Source organism: Hetaerina americana, unplaced genomic scaffold, assembly GCF_022747635.1.
Source record: "Hetaerina americana unplaced genomic scaffold, ioHetAmer1.1.p SCAF_7, whole genome shotgun sequence".
Lineage (NCBI taxonomy): Eukaryota > Metazoa > Arthropoda > Insecta > Odonata > Calopterygidae > Hetaerina > Hetaerina americana.
Window position 1 is genome coordinate 60,369,777 of NW_027287316.1, and position 24,491 is coordinate 60,394,267.

At 33.8% G+C, this 24,491-nt stretch overlaps 2 protein-coding genes across 5 annotated transcripts in view; one reads left to right on the forward strand and one right to left on the reverse strand.

Annotated features, from left to right (window-relative positions):
• Scp1 (Sarcoplasmic calcium-binding protein 1) overlaps window positions 1–8,945 on the forward strand; it is a 258,498-nt gene extending 249,553 nt beyond the window's left edge. For all 4 annotated transcript variants that reach the window (XM_071595328.1, XM_071595331.1, XM_071595330.1 and 1 more), the window contains 2 exons: window positions 5,749–5,852; window positions 7,670–8,945. In XM_071595328.1, the coding sequence (XP_071451429.1) occupies window positions 5,749–5,852; window positions 7,670–7,798 (233 nt within the window). In that variant the 3' untranslated portion in view covers window positions 7,799–8,945. The remainder of the gene's footprint in view (window positions 1–5,748; window positions 5,853–7,669) is intronic.
• A 4,543-nt stretch (window positions 8,946–13,488) lies between these two features.
• Window positions 13,489–24,428, reverse strand: LOC139696947 (probable enoyl-CoA hydratase). Its single transcript, XM_071595845.1, has 5 exons — window positions 23,316–24,428; window positions 21,309–21,453; window positions 18,251–18,400; window positions 14,190–14,347; window positions 13,489–13,710 (listed from the first exon to the last, which is right to left on the reverse strand). Exons 1-5 carry the CDS (start codon window positions 23,694–23,696, stop codon window positions 13,630–13,632), a joined length of 915 nt encoding a protein of 304 aa, XP_071451946.1. The 5' UTR covers window positions 23,697–24,428; the 3' UTR covers window positions 13,489–13,629.
• Window positions 24,429–24,491: the final 63 nt, after the last annotated feature.

The following is a 24,491-nucleotide window of genomic DNA, read 5'->3' on the forward strand; positions in this document are numbered from 1 at the left end:
TCTTTTTAAGCGTTGGGAACAGCGAAATTTTACAATTGAAAAACTTTGGAAAACAAAAAATATCCTTGGATGTTTTGCTTTCACAAAAAATAATTCATGACGAGATTTGAGCATTATAAATAGAAACGCAGCCTATATATTTAGAAATCTGGAGCTGGAAGGTTGGACTAAGATGATATGAGGTTTGATTAGGAAAAAACACAAGAGGTTGCAGAAAAATAACATGAGTATATCGCTCTTTGAATTCTGAATTACAGTATTTTTCTTTACGTGAATACTGGTACCAAGCATAACTTACATATTTTCTTTTACACTGTCATTGATGATAAAGAAGGAGGATGAATGACACACGCAAGAAAATCACACTTTCTTCCTCGATCATGTTTTAAGTTATCAGCTGATTTTCATTCACCTAACATGACATTTGAATTCAGAACGTCATTAAAACAATTTATTTGATGCTTTCAGATTTTTTTGTTTTTGCCCCCGTCTCCCATACTGAAATTCCGTCTGAATCGTTGACAAAGAGCGGAGAATTTTACAAATGTGGTATTTTAAAATTTTGGTACAGCTGTGCACACGCATTGAATCTATTTTTTGGTATTATTCCATATTAATAATTGATACCTGCAATGGTACTCTAGAAAAAAGTATTCGCACTAAATTCCCCCAACCGCATCCCCCCCCCAATCAACGCAAAGGTTGAACTCCGTAATCAAAACAGTAATCAACCAGAAATTTGGTTTGATGGGTGAGGGGCTCATCTCGCACATAACTCAACGGAGTGTGAAATCCACAAACCAGGGTTGAGGGACCGGATCCTCTGTCTTCTCAGGAAGGACTAGCATACGGAAAATCACGCACACTAACGCTTAAAGGCTTGAAGAAGGCATTGAAGAGCTCCGATTAGAAGCTAAATTTCATTCCGTGTATTGATGCCAATTACAAGTATAAAATGCCGAAATCTATGCATTAAAACATTATTTGATTCGAAAAAAAGTCATTTCCGATAATCACTTTAACTAACATTAACTTAGTCACAATCAAATAAATTAATTTTTTTCTACATCCACCTGAGCAGAAGCGCATCATTTTGACACTTACATATATATACACTGTAACTTTTCCGCGAAAGATTATACGCTTGATCATCGTGGAATACTTGAGCTACGCCATCAAGTCTGTCGGAAGGCGTCGTTGATGAAGAATCGTTGATACGGCGAAATCATTCAGAGTGAAATAACACACGACTGTTAATAACCAGCGTATCGGTCGTCGACCGAAAATCTGAGTTTATGCACAGATATACTTTATCTTAGGTAATTGTGCCAGTCAATAATTTTGATGAGTTTTCACAAAAGGGAAACTGTGAAAAATCAACATGAAAAATCAAAATCAATTCCATGCAAAGGTATTATTTGTAGAGCTCTCAACTTGACAGCGAGAAATAGGTCATTTGGCAAGAACCCTTAGAGGCAAGTATCTCCTTTCCCCAATTAATTCCTACATACTGCCTGCATTATCTTCCATTCCTCCGGTCCTATTGATATTTCCGGTTCAGATAAGTTTTTTTTAAATAGACTAATCTCTTAACAGTTAATTATAACTTCACCAATTCCTTTTTTCAATTTTAACTTAATCAAAACCTAGTGAGCTATGAAGCTTTATTCTTCAACTATTTTGAAATCACTCGTTCGAAATATGGTCAAAATTCTATCTTAAAATATTTTTTAAATTGAATACTGTCCTAGTAATGAAAAATCAGCGTTGTAACTAAGCAGAGCGACTTTAGGAATAAAATCAATCGGCTTGTTAAATAAGGCCATGAACTTATTAAGTCCAGCTATTGTGTCACCATTGATGTGCTGATATACCACGTCATATAAACTTAAATGTACATATGCGGTGATTAATGAATGCATTTGTGTACTCCTTAAAAACGACAGAAATTGATCTTGTCTATTGTAAGCCCGAAACCTTGACATTCTCGCGCTACAGCGGTGAGCTACGACAAAATAGTTTCAATTCAAATGTGTTAAAATTATTTACGCCGGAACATTAATTTTCCGAAGAACATTTTTGCTCCAAAAAAATTCCCGCCAGTTCTATGTGATACAAATACTTTCCTTCAATTTGAATATTGAAAGCGATTCAATCATTTTACAGGCAAGTACAACGGCGTGTGTAGTTATACGAAAAGCCCCAACGGCCATTTGATTAATTGCAACTTACCGTTATCCCGATGAATGGTTGCCACTTGTATTCATAATGCACTCTGCTCCAAAGCTACGGATTCCACGTACTTCAAAAAAATTGACTCTATGATCAGACAAGGGAATTGGAATGATCCATCGAAACAAGATGATCTAATGAAAAAAAATAAAATTTTGAAGAAATAGAAAAGGTGGCAATGTTCAATTAAATGTATTAAGTAATCTAATGTAATATATTTATGTGATAATAACGATATACTCGACTTATAATAATAACAGCAAAGTAATTCAAAAGCAATGGTAACCCGGATCAAGCGGTTATTGCTAACCGAACAAAACCGCCATGAGAAAAAAATGTTGCCATCGTAAAACCTTAGAAATTGACCCCGAGGAAAATATGATGTAAGATAAATTTCAACGATTATCTTAACTAATTTAATGATTGATAATTTAAAATTTAATATAATGAGATAATATAATACCTGATCTGGAATATGAAATCTGATGTTTTCCTCTTTCCTGTCGTCCCTTCATTAGTATAACTGTTAGATACCAACTATATGCGAACCAATCGATGTTAACTTCGATTTAATATATGATATTAAATTAAAAGGAATATTGTACCAAATAGTCACTGCAATGTAAATTTAAATTTAGCCTGAGGCTCCCAGGAGCTTCTCAGGCCACTGCTGTTTCTAAAATATCAACTTAAGTTAAGGTGATATAAATTCCCGCTTAGCTAAAGAGACACGCGCGACCTCTAACAACATGCGTTTATCATGATGCCATTGTTTTGCTTCAGAAAATTATGTGCATTACCATACTTTAACAAAACATTTGTTAATTTTTTGTTTTTAACTTTAACGCTTAAAATAAATCATTTGGAGATGTAGAGATTGATTTACCTTCATTATATAAAACCTTAAACGAACCACGGTCAGGACGTGAAAGTGTTCTGATCAAACCTACGCGCATTGGTAAAATCAAATTTGTTTTTTCTCCCTAAGGAATCGGGTATCTCAAAACAATAATGGCTTCAGTAAAAACGCATGGTAGTATAGTCTAATAAGTTATTATTACATTAGTTTTTTGGCCTACTTCTCAACCATCCTGAAAATTTAATGTGATTTGTAAAGAGGTTACACGCTATGAAAAGCAACAGCTGACAATAAAGGGCCAGAAGAGATGAGTTTAAATGGATAATTAATTGTTTCGTTCATGATGATGAAGGGACGCAATTTTGTATAACCAGTAGTGGTAATCTATTTTTCAAACTATTGTCCCCTTAATCTGCCTTCTCCACAAGAATATTGAACAGTGATGGAACTGGAGTAACATGATTTTTCCTTAACCCAAACAAGATTATTGTAAATACTTCGCCTATGATTCGAATATTCAAATTTATAATGCAAGTATATTCACGATCCTTGCAATGATATGCTGGAAATACAAAACCCCAGTGCATGCACACTTTTGGTAAAAATACTAAAACATTCTCCAAAAATTAGCTCTAAATTCCTTGTTTCAATACACATACTCATTGCTGCTCTGCAGTGCTTGGGAAATAGTGCATCTATATGCTGTACCTACCTATGAAATTTACCTTCTCCTTAGTATTAGCTACCTGTTTCAATTAATTTGCAGAGATTTAACCAAGGAATAACAAGAGGCAAAAAGACAGCTGTCTGATTTTTCTAGATGATCCACTGAATATTCAATCGCATTTATTCTTTCGAAAACCTTCTCTTCCATGACCACATACATTACATTTTGCATGGTCCCCATGTGGCATTATTTATAAAATTCTTTTCTAAGTTAAACTTTCCCCTCTAAATAACAAAATTCCTAATGTCGTGGATCAGTTATGCTATTCAACATTGTAGAGACAAAATGCTATATTCTTGCAAAACCATTTAGAAATATTTTTACTCTATGGAATACTACTTATATTCAAAGACAGGAATTGAGTCCTCTGATAGTTAATCATAGCAAAAGATTTGAAGCCTCCTGAAGACACAAGTGTTGTTTATTTTGGTGGTTGAGTTAAGTTAAATTTGGGGAGACATATTCTTGGTCACAACAGCAAACTGTGATGCAAGGGTCATCTGCTGTAGGTGGTGAAAAAACCAACCTCATTAAAATAGATACGATTTGCCCATCCACATGGCTGTCCAGGGCCTCTGGTCCTATATTATCCAGCTGAAGGAAGACGATTTATAATCTTTGAAGCAAAAAAATACTAAATGAGTGACTACCTTCAAAATGTAGCTTGCTTAAAAATGCCAATTTTCTATTCTACTTGAATGAACTCAATCCCTCTCAAATGACTACAAAGTGTTAATTTAGTTACACAATGACAATGCTTTTTTTGAATAATTATGAAAAATATATCATACTGAAAAGTAAATACCTATAAACCTAGATATTAGCTGAAATATTCATGCTAAAATATGAATATCACAAGATGCACCATTTTTCATTTGGAGTAAGTTTTTAACCTACCTGGTGGATTTTCTAAATTTTCTTTCTTTAAGCAAACAAAAAAAATAAATGCTTTCTCATTTCGTGAGGTGGAGCTCCTACTTGAACAATTCAAAGCTATCAAAATAAGTCATTAGAAAATGTGTTTTTATGGCAATTGCTTTTTAATATTTTTCATAATTATTATTTGGCTTAGGTATTTGAATTGGCTGGGAAGGGATATTATTAGATAGATGTACAAACAGAAGTATATGGGTACTTAGAATAAGTTTGTGTAGTATACATTCTGAAACATTTCATGTGGTTTTACTCAAAATGTGAAAATGTATGAAACTAATAACTTTGCCTGCAGTGATCCAGTTTTAAGTTATTTTTGGGTATTTACCTGATTACATTGAAAAGTGTGTTAATCAGAAAAATCACTTGCCAGGATCTGCTGCTACTATCACTGTGAAGTAAGTGCAATGATACCATGCAATGGTTTTTTGAAATCTTTTCTGCATAGCTAACCTCTTGTGCCAAAACATCAGCCTGCATGTCCTACTTAAATGTATCTAGTGGCAGTTAACATTCTGCTTCATCCTTGTAATCTTATGAACCCATTCACAGATTTATTCATTTTTGTTATTTGGTAATAAAACACAAGAAGTCAAATATGGTAACATATGCTTCTTATCGACTATTGTTAATGAAATTCAAAGCTTTGCCATTTAGAGAATCACCAGGTCATTTCTTTATAATCAGAGGATAAATAACATCATTCCCAACGCATATCATTTCCTATAAATTAATTTGCATTATTATAGGACTGATGTGATGTTGTACCTTTTCCAAGGAGCTTTGAAGTTTCAAAAATACATAATAGCCATGACTTGAATTTTTTAATAAATGGACAAATGCAGGTAAACATCCCTTGGTGACTGGCTTCGCTAAAATGCTTCAGTACTTGATATCTACTACGTTAAAATAAAGGCCTATTCAACTTAGACTGTGAATAAGAGTGCATGCACATTTTTAAGAATGAATTTTTATTATATAATTCATTTGCATTCAGGGGATGGAGTGATTGGAGCAGAGGAATTCCGCTATGATTGCATCACCAGGAGCCCTTTTGACACCGTTGAAGTTCTTGATGATGCTTATAACAAGCTTCTTAATGTAAGTAAATAAAAACTAGAAATCCAATGTGGTCATAATTCCATGGTATTCAATGCAAATTGTCTTTATAAAAAAGTATAATCTTTTCCTATCATATATTCATAACAGAAGGAAAATATAATATATGTAGTGCACTTTATATTATAACCCCCTTTTAAGATATATAAAAGCATTTTCATTAATGAAGAGAGATATTGCCTTGTACATATAGGGACATTATCCATAGTCGCATTGTCATCACATTCACAAAACCTTCTTCTTCATACTTCAGCATATAGTCTGTAAATTGTTAGACCGCATGGAAATAAAGGGCATGGCACACAGTCATGCTAATTAAAATTAATATTACTCGTAAAATCCTTCCATTAAGCAGTGTTGCTGGTGCCATTATCAAAACTTTCTCCCTGTTCTATGTAGCATATCATTTTATATCATTGATTATAAAATAAATAAATACTGCCTTTGGATGAAACAAATATAGGTTTCCCTAACAACTTCTGAATTTCACTTTCAAACAGCATCTTATTTATTAGGAATTAATAATGACAGACGATCACAAAAAAGGGTAGTAAGGAAAGGGCATCATCATCAGATAACGTATGTGACGGAGGATGTGGTGCTTGTGATTATGAAAAGAGATACAAGATTGAAACATTTCTGTCATCAGAATGCAGGTATACTCCTTCAGCCAATAAAATCCAATTGTGGTCATTCAGTATACATGAACAATTGTTATTAACCTATCATTGAGAATCTCTTAGCGCCTATTAAAATACTTCAGAACCTATTTAGAGGATTCAATTACTATCTATCATTTTTCCCACTAAATAAAATCATTTCATCTGCTGGGCTGAAGCATACAATCCTGTGCTGATGCAGCCAATAATTATGCATTGGATATCAATAATTTTACTTAATATATACTTGCAAATAATTATTTTCACCAAATATTCTCTTCTACAAAGTATGAAAAAAGCACGTCTCATTTCATTGTTGACCTGCTAATCGGGTAATTCACACCACACTGTTCACTTTTCCATTAATATTTGCTATGATAATATGCAGAAAAAAATCATAAAATTATGAAAATAAATCCAGCATCTAGATGCAAAAGGGTTTGATGGCATTTCATTAGAGAGCTTTAAAAACAAATGAGATGTGTGATAGTTCTAAAACACTTTCTATCAAATGACTTGCTAATTTGAAATATTTTCAATGAATCAGAAAAATTGTTTCCTTTTAAAAGGAATATAATTACAGCCATTGCAATGAAAGGCTAATTTAAATGGATAAAACCATTTATTCCCTGAAAAATGGCAACTTTAAACACAAGGAGTGCAATCTTACAATTTTAAATTGCTACTCATTCTCTTTTCATTGTAATAAACCAACAAGGTTTATAGGAATGTACAGATTTGCAAGCTATTTACTATGTTTACTTAATAGGAGATGTATCATTTGCCTTCAGTTTATGAAATTTATTATGATGGGATGCTGTTCAGTCTACCTAAGATAACACAATTTGAAAATATCATAATACAACTACAAAACAGCAGTCAACACTAACACAAGTTTTCAATACATTTCTTAAACTTTTATGGTGGGTCCACATATTTGAAAAACATTAGAAGAATCGAATGCCAAGATAATATTATTGTAAACAAATATTCTTTTAATCTGCTATTAATATTTTTTCAAGATATTAAGCATTCATAATAACATGAGCAGCATTTTAACTGTAATGTTTGCCTGCTCTTAGTATGACAGCTTGCCATGCTTCCGCATTTATTTATATATAACTACTTTCTCTTCTGCAGGATGATGACAGGCGGCGTGGAGGACTTACATTAGCTCGTTATCAGGAGCTTTATGCACAATTTCTTGGCAATGCTGATGAGAACTGCCCAGCTGTCTATCTATTTGGACCTCTCACAGAGCTAAGCTAAAAGGGATTTTACATGCATCCATCCCGCATCAACCATCTATCAACTCTTTTAGTAACTCTATTCTACAAGAGGCACCGTCTAAGGAAAGGGAAGATATTAAATATATTAAGCGGGTCTTTTGTTTCAAAAAAAGTTTTTATTTATGAGTAAAACAATTCATATTCGTTATTGTGTAACCATCGGAGGAGATGCTTTGTGCATCAAATAAAATAAAATGAACCAAAAGAATTAAAAGAACAATAATGATTTCATTTTTCAGATAATTTCAATAAAAACCTAACGAGTGGTTTTAAATAACTTGAAAACCCTGCAATTTTCAACCCAAGAGTGTTGTACCCTTTCCACTGTATCTCTCACCCTTTCTTTTGACCCATTCCAAAGTTATTATCAATGAGTCTGGCTGTTTTGTTGTTTTGTGATGTTTGTTGCCATTCAAGCTTCAAAGCTGATGGCAGAAACCTTGTTTTATACGTAAACTGTAGGGTGAGTATAAGTGAACATATTTCAGGGGTAAGCGAACTGCTGACGAAATGGTCAGCTCAGACATTTTATATTCATTTCCATGTTGATGTGTGTATCCATTTAAGTGAATCTAGCATCTACGGCTTCAAAATTATTTCTCACATGTAATGGAAAACTCATGCTTGTTCACAAATATTATTTCAAATTAATCAAGGAATGAAATTTTACAAAATTATTGGTGCACCATCAACTTAAATAAAGCAATGGCTTCGCACAAATAATATTTTCATAATGCACATTAAGTGTTGGAGAATGTAAAAATAGGTAATAAGAGTTATAATAAGAGGTTGTAAGTGGCTTCAACTAAAGCACTGAAAGATACATAAGGGTCCTGGAGGATTGACCTGTACTTATAAACCATTATGTTGAGAGGATAGTTCTGGTACTGAGAGTTTTATTGTTAATGATGATAATGTTCTCCCTATATTTCCTTTTGGTATAATTATGTTCTTATATACTACCAAGTGCATATGTTTTGCTCTGCCCTGATATTGTAATATAGCACTATACTCGTAAAGTTCTAAAGATGTGCATCTGTAATTCTGGTGTCATAAACTGATTGCACAATTGTGTCATTGAATATTAAGAAATGAAATTATTAAATACAATAAAAAAGTTAAAAAACTGTGAAGAAATATCATTTCATGCAAAACTCATCCAATTAGTTTGCACATTAGTAAGTAATAGACCACACCTTTTACAGACTTCTCAATGTATACTTTTGGTTGAAACTTTAAAGTATGCATTTACTAAATGTTAATGGGCCATTAATATTTTAAAAAGGGCCTACAAATTCTCTGATAAGTCATGCCACATGCACAACAAAAATTGTAATTATGAAGCTCATAGTGATTGATTTACAAGTCGTGCCCTTATATCATCAGGTTCTGAGAGGTTTGACAATTGTCAAATACAGGGTGTGGCAACATAACTACATAACTTCCTTTTTTGAAAGCGTTTTGCATTTGAAAAAAGGAAGTTATGTTGCTGCACCCTGTATTTCTGGCGAGGCAATGCATAATATTCATGATGACGGATGCCGACATTTTTACCACAGGCACAGAGTATACATCGTGCTACAGAGATGATTTCCGTATCTTCAGAATTAAAAAAAAACTGATTGTGAGTTGCACATATTTGTCACGTTAATAACTGTTTCAGAGTGGAAGATCTTTTAGTATACATTTTTTATATCATTAAAGATTTTACCTTCCATGCAGACCTTTGAAACTTATACACATTTTAACAAAAAGGAGCACATAGCTCAGTGTTAGTTAATAGTGGTTATATGGCTATTTTACATATTTTTTCTAATTCCCTTCTTCATTACTGACTGAGACAAAAAATAAGCACGTGATCATCAAAACCATAGATAAGTTTTGTAATTTAAAACAGTTAAAAATTACAATTTTCTTAACTTTGAAGTGACTTAACACATGACAGGCTAGCATTTAATATCACAATTGATATCACACTAAAACCTCTAAGAGACATCTAACATCTCTTGCATATTGAAAATAGTTTCACTATTTATTCTCATTAGCAAGTCAATTAAACTATTATGATTTTACATTGATGCATGTTTCTTAGTAATAATTAGCCTTAGATTTGCTCAAATATTTGCCACAGTTTTCTTGCTGTCTAACAAACAAAATAGAAAGTTGAAGTAAGGTCCTGTACTCATGTCAGCAACAAGCAGGAAAGCAGTCACGGGACAGTTTTGGACAAGGAAGAAGACATAGAGAGATGAGGAAGGAGCTAAGAGCCGTACCTGATTTTGATAATCCATTTAAATACAGAGAAAAGCTATTCTTGAGTGAAAAATGATTAAAAATTAACACAAAGCATTGCATTATTATTGGATGGTCTGGATTGGGAGCCTATAAGCATACCCAACTTCATTTATTAAAAAAATACTTGCACAAATCATTAAAGGTTAGCACAACCACAATACGAATAATTATACATATAATTATTATTTCTCTGGGGTCTTACTCTCCTGCCCAGCACTGCCCACCCTGACTCTCCACCTGCTGAATGCACCTCAGTAGTCTGAGACATGGACTAATTGCCGATAAGTTACCTATTCATCTACTCTTACCTTCTGTATGCATCGATTAATACTAACCCACCAAGTCAATTGAAAGACTCTTCAAAATCGATAAAAAAAACAAATAAATCCTGATTGCACTTCATGTTCCTCTCTATCAATGACCTCTTTACTGAGGCTATTGCATCAAGGGTACTTCTCCTTCCTGAACCCAAAAACTGATCACACCCAAGGATATCATTTGCCCAGCTCTCCATCCCCTCATCAATAATCATAGGTACCACTTTAGTTTCACGTGAAATCAAACTTATGGTTCCGTAGTCCTTGCAGGCAACTGCCTTTCCCTTTTAGGAATAGGAACTAACAATGATCTGATGAAATTTTCCAGCCAAAATTTTTCTCGATAAATACTACTAATTAGTCCATGAAAACTCCACCCATTTTCTCCTAAACCTTCATGTAGTTACAAAGGGAACGTTGTCTACCTCCATGGCCTTATTTGAATTCAATTCCCAAAATCTCATCACTATACCCAAATTAAATATGATTTTATATGTAATACCAACAATAATAAAATAATATAAAAGTAACAAATCTCATTCATAAGTGACATTGCAATCAGGAGAGAATTTAATTGTTGAACAGGAATTCTTTTTCCCTGAGGTAATTTTTGATAAACATAAAAGGAAACTATAAGTAGCCCTTGACAGAAGAATAAATTGGAATCCACGAGCCCTTGAATCACATCAAGTTTGATCAATGGAGAGAGTAAGCTATTTATTAAAAACCATAAACACAGTAATCAACCCGAAGATTGGTTCAGTAGGTGATGGTAGAGATCACCCAGTACTAAGCCCTATACGGCGTGTGAAATTCACACATCAGGGTAGGGGGGCCAGTTCCTTTCCCTGTGCCGGTTATGGTTTCCCAGGAAGACCTGGTACCCGAAAAATCACTTTAGCTTGGGTGGAGCTGCAGGTGCCCAGAGTGCCTTGCCCGGGAATCGAACCCGGGACCCTCCGGTCAGCAGTCCAACGCTCTACCCACTGGACTACCGCGACCCACCTATTTATTATGATTGGTAAAAAAATTGACATTACCTTGACAATCAAGACTAATAGTTTTTTAAAATGCATTCCTATATCACAGAAATAAACACAACTATGAATCATAAATTAATTCATGTAGCAATGCTTTTCACCTGAAGTTTACCTATTAGAAGCTTTGCATTCAACGAGACTCATCTAAAAGTTATATTATTTGATTTAATCTGATATTTTTCTACATAGATCAACATTAACATCCAGAGCTTCAAATTTTGATTAATAAGAACACTGCACCGCCAAATCTATTTACTCAGCTCTTCTCAGTGTATTTAAAAAATAATAGAATAATGCAGTTGCTAACTAAAGCAAAATAACAAATTATAACTAGCACAAAATTAGATCTAAAAAAAGAATAGAGAAGATATTATGTTATACACTGCTTGTTGTGCCACTTGCATTAGCATTTTTTTCAAGAGAATTGGCAAGAAACTGCCAAGTTTTGCAATATGGGCAGTTTTGAAGTTTGTACCTTGATGAAGCTGCTCCTTTGATCCATTACTCATCTCCTGTTGTCAACGTGGAAATTGAAGACTCCCGATCATGATATTGGATTACAATAGGTTGTTTTTAGCGTGGCAATACATGCTAATGGGTTAAAAAAAAAGGCAGTTTGATTATTCAAGGAAACATTGAGGAATAAATGATGGATATGAACAAGATCATATTCGCATTCTCAACAGTTATTGATTTTGGAGATTATTAAATGGGAAGGGTTAAAATTGCAGCTTAGCAACTTGACTTCTCCACATAGAAAATTTTTATTAACGACCTAGGTTTCGCTATGGTATAACATTTTCAGGTGGCCTTCATCCTTAAGATGTTATACCATAATGAAACCTAGGTCGTAAATAAAAATTTTCTAAGTGAAAAAGCCAAGTTTTTTCTTTAATTTCAATAAGATTTTCCACCAAGTCACACCAGAAACTGTTTTATTTGGGAAGGTTTAAAGTAAAGTAAATGAATTCCTTCTAAAATTACTAGGTAGTTCATTTTTTCCACTTACCATCTCTGTTTAAGTCATCTGCAGAATAATATACCTCATTTCGTATTAGTCACACAGCAATTCTCTACTGTTAAGTATCAGCTCTGGATACTATTATTTCACTTCCTGCTACATCTGAGCATTACCAAGAATTTCTCTACTCTAAGTGAATTTAAAATTCTCTAACAATAGTGAAGATTGCAGTACAAAAATCCTAAACTCAAGACTTCAGCAGAGCAGCATTTAACATTAACATGCTCAGTTAAAATTTTAATTTTGCAAATAAATCTTGACTTGTTAATTTATTTTTGTTAACTTTATTATACAAATGGATACTTTGTCAGAGGAGAAAACATAAGACTGATAAGTAAAAAGTTGAGTCATCAGTGAAAAGGGGATCCAAATGAGATAACTGTAGAATTACACCAAGCTGAGGTAAAAGGAGAGAGAATGAAAATATTTTAAAAGGCACTTACAATAATTTAAAGATCTGTAGCAAGTTGTCAGCTTCTTTGAATATCTTTTTAATAAATTTAGAAAATTTTGACATGAGTTTATCTACAACAACATATACTGCACACCTGTCATGAAGGTAAGTGGCATGGGGTGTTCGATCACCATCTATTAATAACTAGAGTAATCAATAATTTATAGAATCCTGTACAAGTCTATTTTCAGTAAGTGCATTTCTATTCCATATCACATTTTCAAGTTGAAAGCCCATCAGCCACTCCAACTTAGACAGTTAAAACATAAAATCAATGGAGCATGAATATCACTGTATGCTATGGCACTATGGTTTAGATTTCAAGACTCAATGGCATAAGGCTAGCACTTCCCTGCTATCATATGTTATCCCATACTGATATCATGGTTTCAGAAATGGCATTAACAACATTAAACATACATACCTTTATATTCAAGAAGCTGATTTCTCTTCATTTTGGGTACTTGTTTTTCATGGGTTTATAAAATAATAAGGATCAACAACATCAAGTATTGAAAAATGCATAGTAAAATATAGACTTGATTGCACATATTTACAATTTAATAAATCAGCCTTGGAAAAAGTGTCATACATACGTATTGAATTATCTTAACAACCTTCATTGGAATTGATTTTCCACTACAAAATATTAACATTGAAACCAAATATGTTCTTATAACTTATTTATTCTTTTCTTCTAAGGTTAAATTTCCCATGCTTTCCCATTCCTTCTTCGGAAAACCTTGTCGATCCTTCCACACATTCCTGAAAGACAGTTTTTTTAAAAGTTAGAACTGAAAAAAAATAACATCAGATGTGATCAAGCAAAAATGACAGCTCCATTAATTCTTCAGATTAATATTTCTTTTAAATGATAAATCTGATGAGAGAACTTGCATGTTGTTATTTGGCACACCCAAGTTATGCAACTATTAATTACACAGAAATTTATTATAAATTCAACGTCAACAGTAAAGCCTTGACAGATGGAATTCCACTGTCAGCAACTTGTGCTATACAGTATCAACATTTTATACCATATGTATGGCATTATATCTATGCAAATTGGAATTTAAAGTAGGCAATGATTGAACTGCAATCTATGGGATTTTAATATTTTGTGTTACTGCTTGTGTAAGGCAGTGACGCTATGCTGTTGGGGAAAAGTCTGGTTCTATTAGTTTTACGGAAATATCATCATACCAAGATTCATTATTTATACGTGAAACAAAAAGTATTCTCACCTTCATAAGTTCTAGGTTAGAAATGGCAGCAGCTGTCTCTTGAAGAAATGATGTGCTGGGTGAAAGAGCGGCCTCATAAGCAGATGCTCGATCTGCCAAAAGGCACTGCTGAGGAAACTTTACGATGGATCTTGCCAAATTTAAAGCTTGACCAAGTGCTTGACAAAAAAATTAAATGCAATGATTATAGACCTGTCCAGCAACTTCTGACCAAACATACAAATCAATCACAAATAATTGTTAAATCATATCCCTCAAATAATTATGCATATGATGGATATGCCTTTTCATAATTATCACACAAAATTATTTTTCAAGTTTCAATCAGATGCTTTCTAGCTCTACTGACTATACTGAAATTAAATAAGTTATTAATGATTATTTCTCCAATATAAAGGAATTCTGCCATTTATTTAAATATTAAAAAGGGACAAGAAAACTCATTTTCTCTAGTTATCACATAAATCTAACTATACAGTCACACATGAGACTGCGTAGTCTTGTTACTGTTAAACATGAGCTTGGGACTCTTTCCTTGCATATATTTATGCCTAAAAATTAAAATGCATTTTACAAAGGACCTGTCCCAAAAATATGTAAATGACTTTTTTCCTGCCAATGCAGATGGCAGCAGTGGGGCAATTTGAGGTCAGAAAGTTGGTGGGAGGTGTTGGGAAAGCAATGTGACCAATGTTAATTGACTGAAGGCCGTTACATTACATGGATTGTATCTAGGCTGGTACCCTGTTCGAGGGTCATGCCATGAATTCACAATGCCACAATCAATGGAGCAATGATACGTGATAAAATTTAGGCGCATGCATGATTAACAGGATACCCAACTGCCCTTCAATCCTGATATAGCAGCACCGGACTTCTTTTCACTTACAAGAATAAAGAGGAGCTTGAAATACAACCATTTTGGAATGTTGGATAAAATCAGATAGGCCATAATGAGATGCCTGAATAAGGTATCTTGCAAGGTTAAGGTACCGTGACTGGCAGAGGCACTGGCCTAAATACACAAGGAAGTTTTTCTGTGGATGTCAGCAATTCGAATTTTCATCAGCAGTAATTTTTTTCCCAGACTTATTCTACTTATTTTTGGGACATCCTACACAAACATTTTACATACAAAGAATTTGACACAATTATCAATAAAAAAGGTTACAGGAAATACAACAGTGCTTAATAATAATAATTTAAATCATTTCTACTAACTTTAAAAAATGTTTATGTAACTATTAAATTGCTACAAATATTAGTAATATGTCCTTTCCTCATCATTTATTGATATTCTAGCATTTAAGATAGGTTTCAGATGGACATAAACTATATGAGGTCTATCCGGAAGGTATCCAGCCATGCAATATTTTGAGAAAAATAGCCTTCCTTCGATGAGCACCAAGCCATAAATGATGACCCAGGTTTTCTATCAAAGGTCATACTGGAGACGAGTCATGGGTCTACAGCTATGAGCCTGAAACACAAGCCACGTCTTCCCAAAAGTCGGTTGACGAGATGAAGGATAATTTGACAAGGCAGTTGATGACCATTCTGAAAAAGAACTTTGCCAATTCTTTTGAAAAGAAGAAGAGGCACTGGGATAAAGGTGTTAGGTCCCAAGGACAGTAATTCAAAGGGGCCTAAAGCCTCATTGTTCTAGGTATGCTAATATTTGCAAAATATTTCATGGCTGGATACTCTCTGGACAGACCTCATATAATGGTGTGACAATATATTTCTTTGCTTTTCCTAACAAAACATAATAATAATAATACTTTATTCATTTTGGAAAAAGTTACAACCATATTAAATGTAGTCAATATAAATATTATTTAATAAAAAACATAAGTTCTTAAATGTGATGAAGATAGTCACAAAAGAATTCATCCAATGAGTTAAGTGGGTGAGCAAGTAACCAGGTATATACCCTATTCTTGAAACTCTGGATACAGTTTGATTTCAACTGAGTAGGCAGATAGTTATACAGTTCTATGTTCATATTATTAAATGTGTAGTAAGTTGATGACATACCATAACTTGACATCCGACATTGCAATGAACCCTTCTTCAGTTCCACATACTTCCTTTCTTCCTTTCATTCCATCCAACAAGTGTATCTTTATCATTCCCTTTCCTTGTTTCCCTTATGTTCTCCCATTTATCACAGGCTTTAAACATCCCATTGCCAATCAATATGCATTACATCCATTTTTCCTGTCTCCTTATGATTTGTCCCAGCAATCCCCTCTTGTCACCCCACCATGCCCAGCACTTCCTTGTTTGTTTTCCTTTCTACCTAATTTTACCTTTTCAATCCTTCTCCATACCTGCATTTCAAAAGCCTCCAATATACAACTATTGCATATCGGAGGCTTTTGTATACCTTGTATCTATCATCATGCCTCAATGACCATGTTTTCAAGTCAAACAAAATCATTCTGCACAAGCAAGTTTTAATGAGTCTTTTTTTGAAATCCTCACTCAATGTCCATGAGACCAATTCCCTCCTACTAGTGAAAAATTACCTTGCCCAAGAAAATTCTTCTTCCAAGTCCCTACTCTTTTGCCCATTTTAGTCCAAAACACTTCTGAGATAGGTAACCTGTTCCACTTCCCCAATTAATGACCTCTTATTTCTTCTCATACACTTCAATTCACTGTTCTTCTATTATATTCTGCAATTCGAATGCACAAATAGAGTACCACCAGATGCTTATACTATGAAGAAGCTTCTCATAGCAGCTGTGCAAATGTTCTGAGAAACTGAATGGCATCTAAATCATAAAATTAAACTTTAAACCAGCATTTGCAAGAGCTAAAAGAATTAAGAATGAATAGGGATTACAATAAAACAACAAAAAGTGTAAAAATCATTCGTCTCATAAAGTTGGGGATAAATAGCATCCAGTAAATCAAAATGATGATTTTATTATTTTTGAATAATTTAATGGTATTTTCAAAAGTAAGAAAATGAAAGTAATAAAATGATTAAGAAATAGGAATCCTAAAATAAACATTCAAGTAGGAGGACATACACTAGAACAGGTAGAACGGTTCATCTAGTCAGTAGGTATTTTGGAAGAAGGTGGGCAACATACTAAAGACATTAAAGGAATGGATTAGGTGAAGAAGCATTCACAAAAGGTGAGAACTTATCACAAGAAGCATAAATAAGGATGTACAGGTAGTAAATACACCAGTGAAAACTTTAATATGGAGCATAGTTTTATGTGGCTACAAAACTGAGATATAGCGGCAAGAGGAAAAGCATAGTTTGGAGGCTTTCTAAAAGTGGGTGTAGGAAAGAAAGTAAAAAAATAAAATGAATGGAAAAGAAAAAAAAGAAGCTTTAGGCTTGGTTAAGGCAGAGACAAGTCTGCTGGGATAAATTTGAACAAGACGGGACAAGTTGATGCAGAAGGTACTGAGAGGCAATATGCTGAAGATGGTAGTAGAGGGGAGAACTCTTTTAAAGTAAGGCAGAGGAAGGAAAAGAATAAGAATTTGAAAAGAATAAAGGGAGGTAGAGGTATGCAGAACTAGAGCAAAAGTTATCATTATGTGTTCTTGGCAGTTCAAGGATATTTTGCATGATTTTATTCAGGGCTTTAGAGTACAGTAGTGTGTGGCACTATTGTCCATTAAAAGCCTACCCTAGCTCAGTATATGACTGTGTATAATGACAAGAAAGTAATTTCAGAATATGACACTAATTTTTACATCAAGTCACTAAATATAACCTGTGAAATTTGTCATCACTATTAGGAATAACTGCTTTTGCAGAGCCCAATCAAATATTTATTTCACAAGTAACATTTTTTAAAAGTGTTTATCACTGAAATGTTAACATTTGGCCAGGACAAAAGATGTATTTCATCTATTGATGCATAAATTGATCTTAGGGTACCGGCAATCATTGTGTTAAAAGTTTATTGACATCCATATCACCATCATCTGATAGATGTGAAATTTTCACCAATTCTCTATAAGATGATGATGCACCTTTTTATTGTGTCATTTTAGTTAGGTGTCATAAATTATGAAGAAATATTAACCTGTGCCAACAGCAACAATTCTATTAGCAAGTCCCCACTCGTGCGCTTCCTTTGCGCTAATTGCTCTCCCTGTAAGGATGAGATCCATAGCTCTGGACAAACCAATGAGAGAGGGAAGTCTTACTGTTCCTCCATCAACCAGGGGAACACCTGAAATAGTGTTTTAATAAATAAAAATAAATAATATGTTTTAATTTAAAATAGAAACTAGCAGGTTTTCCATCAGCAAATAGTTTAAAATATCTATGTTTATTAGCTCAATTCCACCACAACCAAACACAAGATAAAAATTGATATTCCATCAATAAGGAGTCACTGACGTAAAGCATTCAGTAAAAAAGGCTAAATGATCCTTTTGGTTTTCAATTGGGTTGCAGAAGATTATGGAGGATTGAATTCATATGAGTTCAATGCATAACTTCAAGCTAATGAAAAACTTCTTCAACTCAGGATCAAATGTTACCTCTATTGCTGCCATGGGCAAACTGAACATGTTTTCACTTTCAATGGCTTATACTGATATAACATGAGTCAAATATCAATGAACTTCGTACCATATACTTGGTATATAACACATTTAAGATCACTCTTAATTGAAAAGTACTCTCAACTTATCTGCAGTCAATCTGATACGCATAAGCACTGGTTGTGAATAAAGAGAGGGGATTTGAAAATAAACTATATTGTGGGACATAGCATAGATTTATTTGGAAAAACTAGGTTTCATTCATACTTGGAAATCATTTATGCTATAGGAGCTATAAAAATTAAAGCCAAAATCAGGGAACTCCATAATGTGAAGATAATGTGAGATATTAAAAGTCATATTTTCACTTTCTGACTGTAACAGGAGCTAAGATTTAGTTGCACACGCGATTTTTGATCGGACACACCAGGTGATGGAGATTGTCTCAAATTTTATTTTTGGTGCAGGTTGATTTTGGGGATTGAGTTTAATTGGCAAATTGGGAAGAATCTGTTGTTTAAAATGGGGGTCAATACTCAAAAACACTCAATGCAAAAACCTATTTATCTAGTGTTTCCAGTATAAAAACGTCAAATCTATTTGAACGGACTGTATGCCTTCAATGTCATATAAATGACAATGAAGGTGATGCATACAGACACTTTACACAATCATCATAAAAAGGTAGTGATGCAAGAGTTATAAAGACTCGGTTAGTCAATGTTGCATCAAATGTATCAGCCCTTCCCTTCATTTTTTTCTCACTTGACCTTGCAAGCTAACTGGTCATTGAAACTTTCTCTAATGTGCAAATTAAAAAGCTGAACTGCACACATATTGCACACATCATTCTTCCTTCTCAACTCCCTTGCCATATCCAGCATATTCACTCTTCGATCACAGGTACATTTTCACGAACACTGACCAAAAGAAATACAGACATAATACAGTTTAATCAAGATTTAAATGGATTTATGAACAGCAGTCTCAACAATCTGCTTTGCAAGATATTTTTGCAGAAAATTGAAAAGTGGATCTTTGAAGAGGTTCTTATCAAATTGTTAACTCATCTGCACAAAAGTTTCAATTGGCTTTCATGAACACAGTAGTCTTAATGTGCAGTATGACATTACCATAAGGGATGAAATATACTCATTTGTTTTGATCTGCCGGCTTATCTGCCATTGCATAGTAACTATCAGTAATTGAAAGTGTGTCTGATGCAAAGGTTGATCATTTCGTTTTCATGCCTCTTTAAGTGTGGGAGAAAAACATTCTTACATTCAGAAAATGGGTAGATTTTGGTTAATCATGAAAACTAAATTATCACCATACTATAATTTTCATTATTTCTAATGAACAGACTATAGATATCACTAAATATATGGAAGGAATATGTTTTCATGGAGAACTATCTATTTACTGGATCAGGTGTAAAGATAACACACTACCTGAGGTAAAAAAATAATGCAATGTAAACTTCATAAAATTAATGTCACATTTGCAGAGAATGAACAACAATACAGCAATGGCTATTTATGTTTTCTACATAGGACGTGAGGAACATTGATAAGTGACAATGAAAACTTATCAACACAAGTGGAATTGTATTTAACCTCACACTTCTTCTGTGTTCATGTTATTTCTCACTCTCGGTGGGGTCAGAGAAAACTAAGGATTAAGTACATAGAAAACTGAAGTGACTGGAGTGTACAGAATAACTAACATGAATTGAAACAACTACTGAAGATATATAGTATTTCTTTCTTGTCACTGCCATTCACCAAAACAGGGGCAATATTCAGATGGTCATTAGCATTATGAGATACCAATGCATATTTGAAAAAAAAATAATGGGCTTCGAAGTAATGTCAAAACACCATCGTTGCACCACCCAATTATAAGATCAAGGGATATACACATCTCCAATCTATTCACTCCAGGGATTAGCACCATTAAAGCCAGAGGATATAATTGATGCTAGACAGAAGATGATTAGGGATGCCAATAGCAACAAAATAAAAACAAATACAGGGCACATCTTTCAAAACACATACTAATATGCAGTAATTCAATTCATTTCAGAATAAAATGAAATGAATTGAATTTTTCTTTAAATCTCAACATAGCAGCGCTGATAAAATATATTTCTAACTTTATTGCATTTGAAACATAGAGGGCATCACTGCTCGCTGTTTCACCCACTTCTTATGCCTCGGCTAAATCTTTTTATTAATTATCATATGAAATAATGAAGGTGACAAATAGGACTAGATACCACAGGAATATAAATTGGAAGAGAATGGATAGCATTTGAAATTTTTTGATAAAACACTCGCTCAGTCACTCAGCTGAGGGAATAAATTAGCGATGAAGGGATTGAACAAATGAAATGGTCATTGAAAAGGTAAAAAACACTTAGAACTAATGGAGGCTTCCATATCTGTGATATTACAGAATAAAGAACATACTATATGGGAATGAGAGTTATGGGAAAAACACCTTGTTGATTAATCAATAAAAATTTCAATTTTCCCAAATTAATTACCACAAGCACAGAAAAACATCAAAGACATAAGCAAAATACCTCACCAAATCTTCGATTAAACACTCCCATGATGGCAGTTTCTTCAACCACTCGGAGATCACATGCCATTGCTAGTTCAAAACCACCAGCTACCGCATATCCACTAATACCAGCTACCACAGGTTTTTTAAATATCCTTCTTGTAGGGCCCTACTGCAGCACAGAGGCATAGAAAAAATAAAATTGCAGAGTAAAAGTTAAAACTCACCATCAAATATATTTGTACCTTTATTAATCATAGGAATCAAAATGTATGTGAGTGATGGAAAAACTAAATGTTCTCATGTAAATAGACCCATCACACTATTTATTCCCTTTCAAGTACGGCCAAGAAGTAATAACATGACTTGACACATTATTTCACGGAAATTCTCTCTAATATTAATCCCGTCCACATTACTCCGTCCTTTCATAGGCCTTCCTTCTTTTCTATCCCATTTGTATAACGACTGTGATATAAATGAAAGATATGTAAAAATGTTCTCAGGAATATTAAGCAAAATGTCCTCAATGCGTGTATTCTTACCTCATTTCCTACTTTCCATTCTGAGAACAAAAAGTAATGGGGTAGTTACTCATACTGAGTTAAGTTTGATGCTTGTGAGTTTTTATATTAGGAATATATTGAAATATTTTTTTAGAGGTCCATGCTAAATCCATTCATATACAATAAGATATTATCTGGCCATTCAAGCAATCATTAATTATTATTTTGCATTGCCAATGCCTTTCTCTTCATTTCTCTTTCAATAATGCAAATAACTCCCTTTCACTCTTAGGACAATAATTCGTCAATTGAGCGTACAATAAATTTTGAATAAGCATTATTATGTACAATTTGAGCAAGCAAAGCAGCTCCTCAAATGGATCTTTGAGTCTAAAGTCATCTTTTAAATAAAGCTAACAATACCAACTTTCTGAGTTGTAGAACTGATGTACGTTTAAACTGGAATGAACATATTTAGGCTATATCCTAAGAAACCTAGCAAGGGTTGCAGATCAGGTAGTTTTCAATACAGGCTATTTTGGTAAATTTCAATCTTTAGTGTGCTATAGAATTCTTTTGGTGCTCGGCTACTGATGTTCACAACCTTTTTATTACGCAAACAAGCGATTAGATATGTGGCCAAAATTCCTAAAAGACAATCATGTAGACCTCATTTTATAAATATCAAAATCTTACCTGCAACACATAAATATACATCTATGTATGTATGCATGTGTGTTCGAGAAACATAAGCTTCCTTAAACACAATGAAAGTACCTCTGATTATACCACAAGACGAAATAGATGCACTTGTGATACAGCACCTCCACTTATTTATTCAAAAAAGGACTACAGTATGATGGCATAAACAGCATAAACATTTATTTTAATTTATCAGCAGTTACTAAAGATGGCATCTCCTGCCACAGGCTTATATCCAAATTAAGATAATTTTTAATTAAGAATTGTTTTTAAGATCTTAATTATTATTTTTCGTTTAAGTAAGGCAAGCAATATGCAATGACATAAGCATCACTTTATCCTAGATACCTTATATAGTTTATCATTGTGAAATGATAAGATGAAATAAATAGAATACCAACACCTTCTAGTTTCCTATCATCTACAGGCTATAAACACTAAACACAATAGTGTATCCACGCTATCTAAATTTATTTTAATTCTCATTGACTAATGACTGAATCTCAAGGCATGGTAATTATTTTAGTGACTCAGTTTATAGATAAAGAACTTTGTGATTTTACTTATTTGTATATATTAATCAAAAACGAACACTTTCAGGTTTTAAGATTAGAGGCGGTGTGTTCGGGCTACGGTTATGCATAAATAGTAAATATTCAGTGCGCTAACACGTGAAACATATTGAACATTTTATTTCCACAATCGTGGTTTTTTAGTTCAATCCCAAACTGAACAGAAAATTTCGATAAACCTGAATTTACTTTCAGTGGTTCATTACAAAGGATATGAAAGCCATTACTCATTAATAAAAGCACTCGCGTACCATTGGGCCTAATCCATTCAGCGGGCCACGGGAGATGACATCTCGAACTTCCTTTAAGTCGTTAATTGTTGAGAGTTCCTGCAAATCGTATCCCGCACAAAAACTTCCTCCTTTTCCATATAGTACTCCCACCATTGAATCATTGTCAGCTTCAAAACTTTCAAAAGCCTCGGTTAATTTCTTGGCTGTTTCCATATCAACACAATTCCTTTTCGCTGGCCGATTGATACCAATTGTTGTTACAGCACCCAATTTCTCCACGAGTACTGGACTATTCCCTTCTCCGTGACAACCACGGAATTTAGGTTTATAAATCACCCCATATTGTCCAAATATTCGTTTACTTGCCCCTGTAACATTCCACAACACAGATGCGCTCATATCATCAGATTGAACTACTCATGAATGATTCCACACACGATTAATTAGTGTATCGCTTTGAAGGCTGTAGATTAGGCAAGATTATCTTTCCGTATGCATCTAACACTTAGCTTTCGACAAACCTGTGCACCTCTATTTCAATTTCAACAAGCCCCAACCAGTTAGTGTGGTAATTTCGACATTCACCTATTTACGATAGCTAAATGGACGATTAAAAGAGGAAAATCATCCGAATTCATTATCTAGCTCTGATATATCCTTTTGGAGTGGTGGATAAGTGTAATTCAATGTATTTGGTATGAAATAGTAAGTGGCTCCTAATCTTTAAACATTTCCTTATTTTAAAGTGAAAAATGCGAGGAGGCTAGTTTGAATTTAGCATGCTAACCACCACGAATATATCATGAAATGAGATGCACAACATGCAATAGCAAATGAATGTCTGCCTCAAACAGTTTTTACCAACACCTTTGAGTTTACACAGAGCTTTCAAAGCTTCTTCTCAAACCAGTCAGGAGAAGATAATGTAATGACTGGTTCGTTCATCTTAGAGCTCCTCTTTCTCCAGTAAATATTTTATACGGAATTTCCTCAATTTATGTCTACAATCGCTATTCATCCAGAGTGACAGTGTGTGAAACGTTACCCATAATACACGCATACAATTATCTCCGCATGCCACTGAAATTGTCTCTGTGAGAACGACATGGCAATCTCCTTATAGCATGTGTAACGCAGGTAGCGTGCGATCATAGTCTATTGACCTTGACCTTGGTTGTGATAGTGACGTCACCT

Excerpts from the sequence above, each read along its gene's own strand:
- LOC139696947 (XM_071595845.1), bottom strand. The coding sequence starts at position 23,696 with ATGAGCGCATCTGTGTTGTGGAATGTTACAGGGGCAAGTAAACGAATA. Across the intron at positions 21,454-23,315 it reads TGAATGGATTAGGCCCAATG|GGCCCTACAAGAAGGATATT; the intron begins GTACGCGAGTGC and ends GTGCTGCAGTAG. Across the intron at positions 18,401-21,308 it reads AGTGTTTAATCGAAGATTTG|GTGTTCCCCTGGTTGATGGA; the intron begins GTGAGGTATTTT and ends ACACTATTTCAG.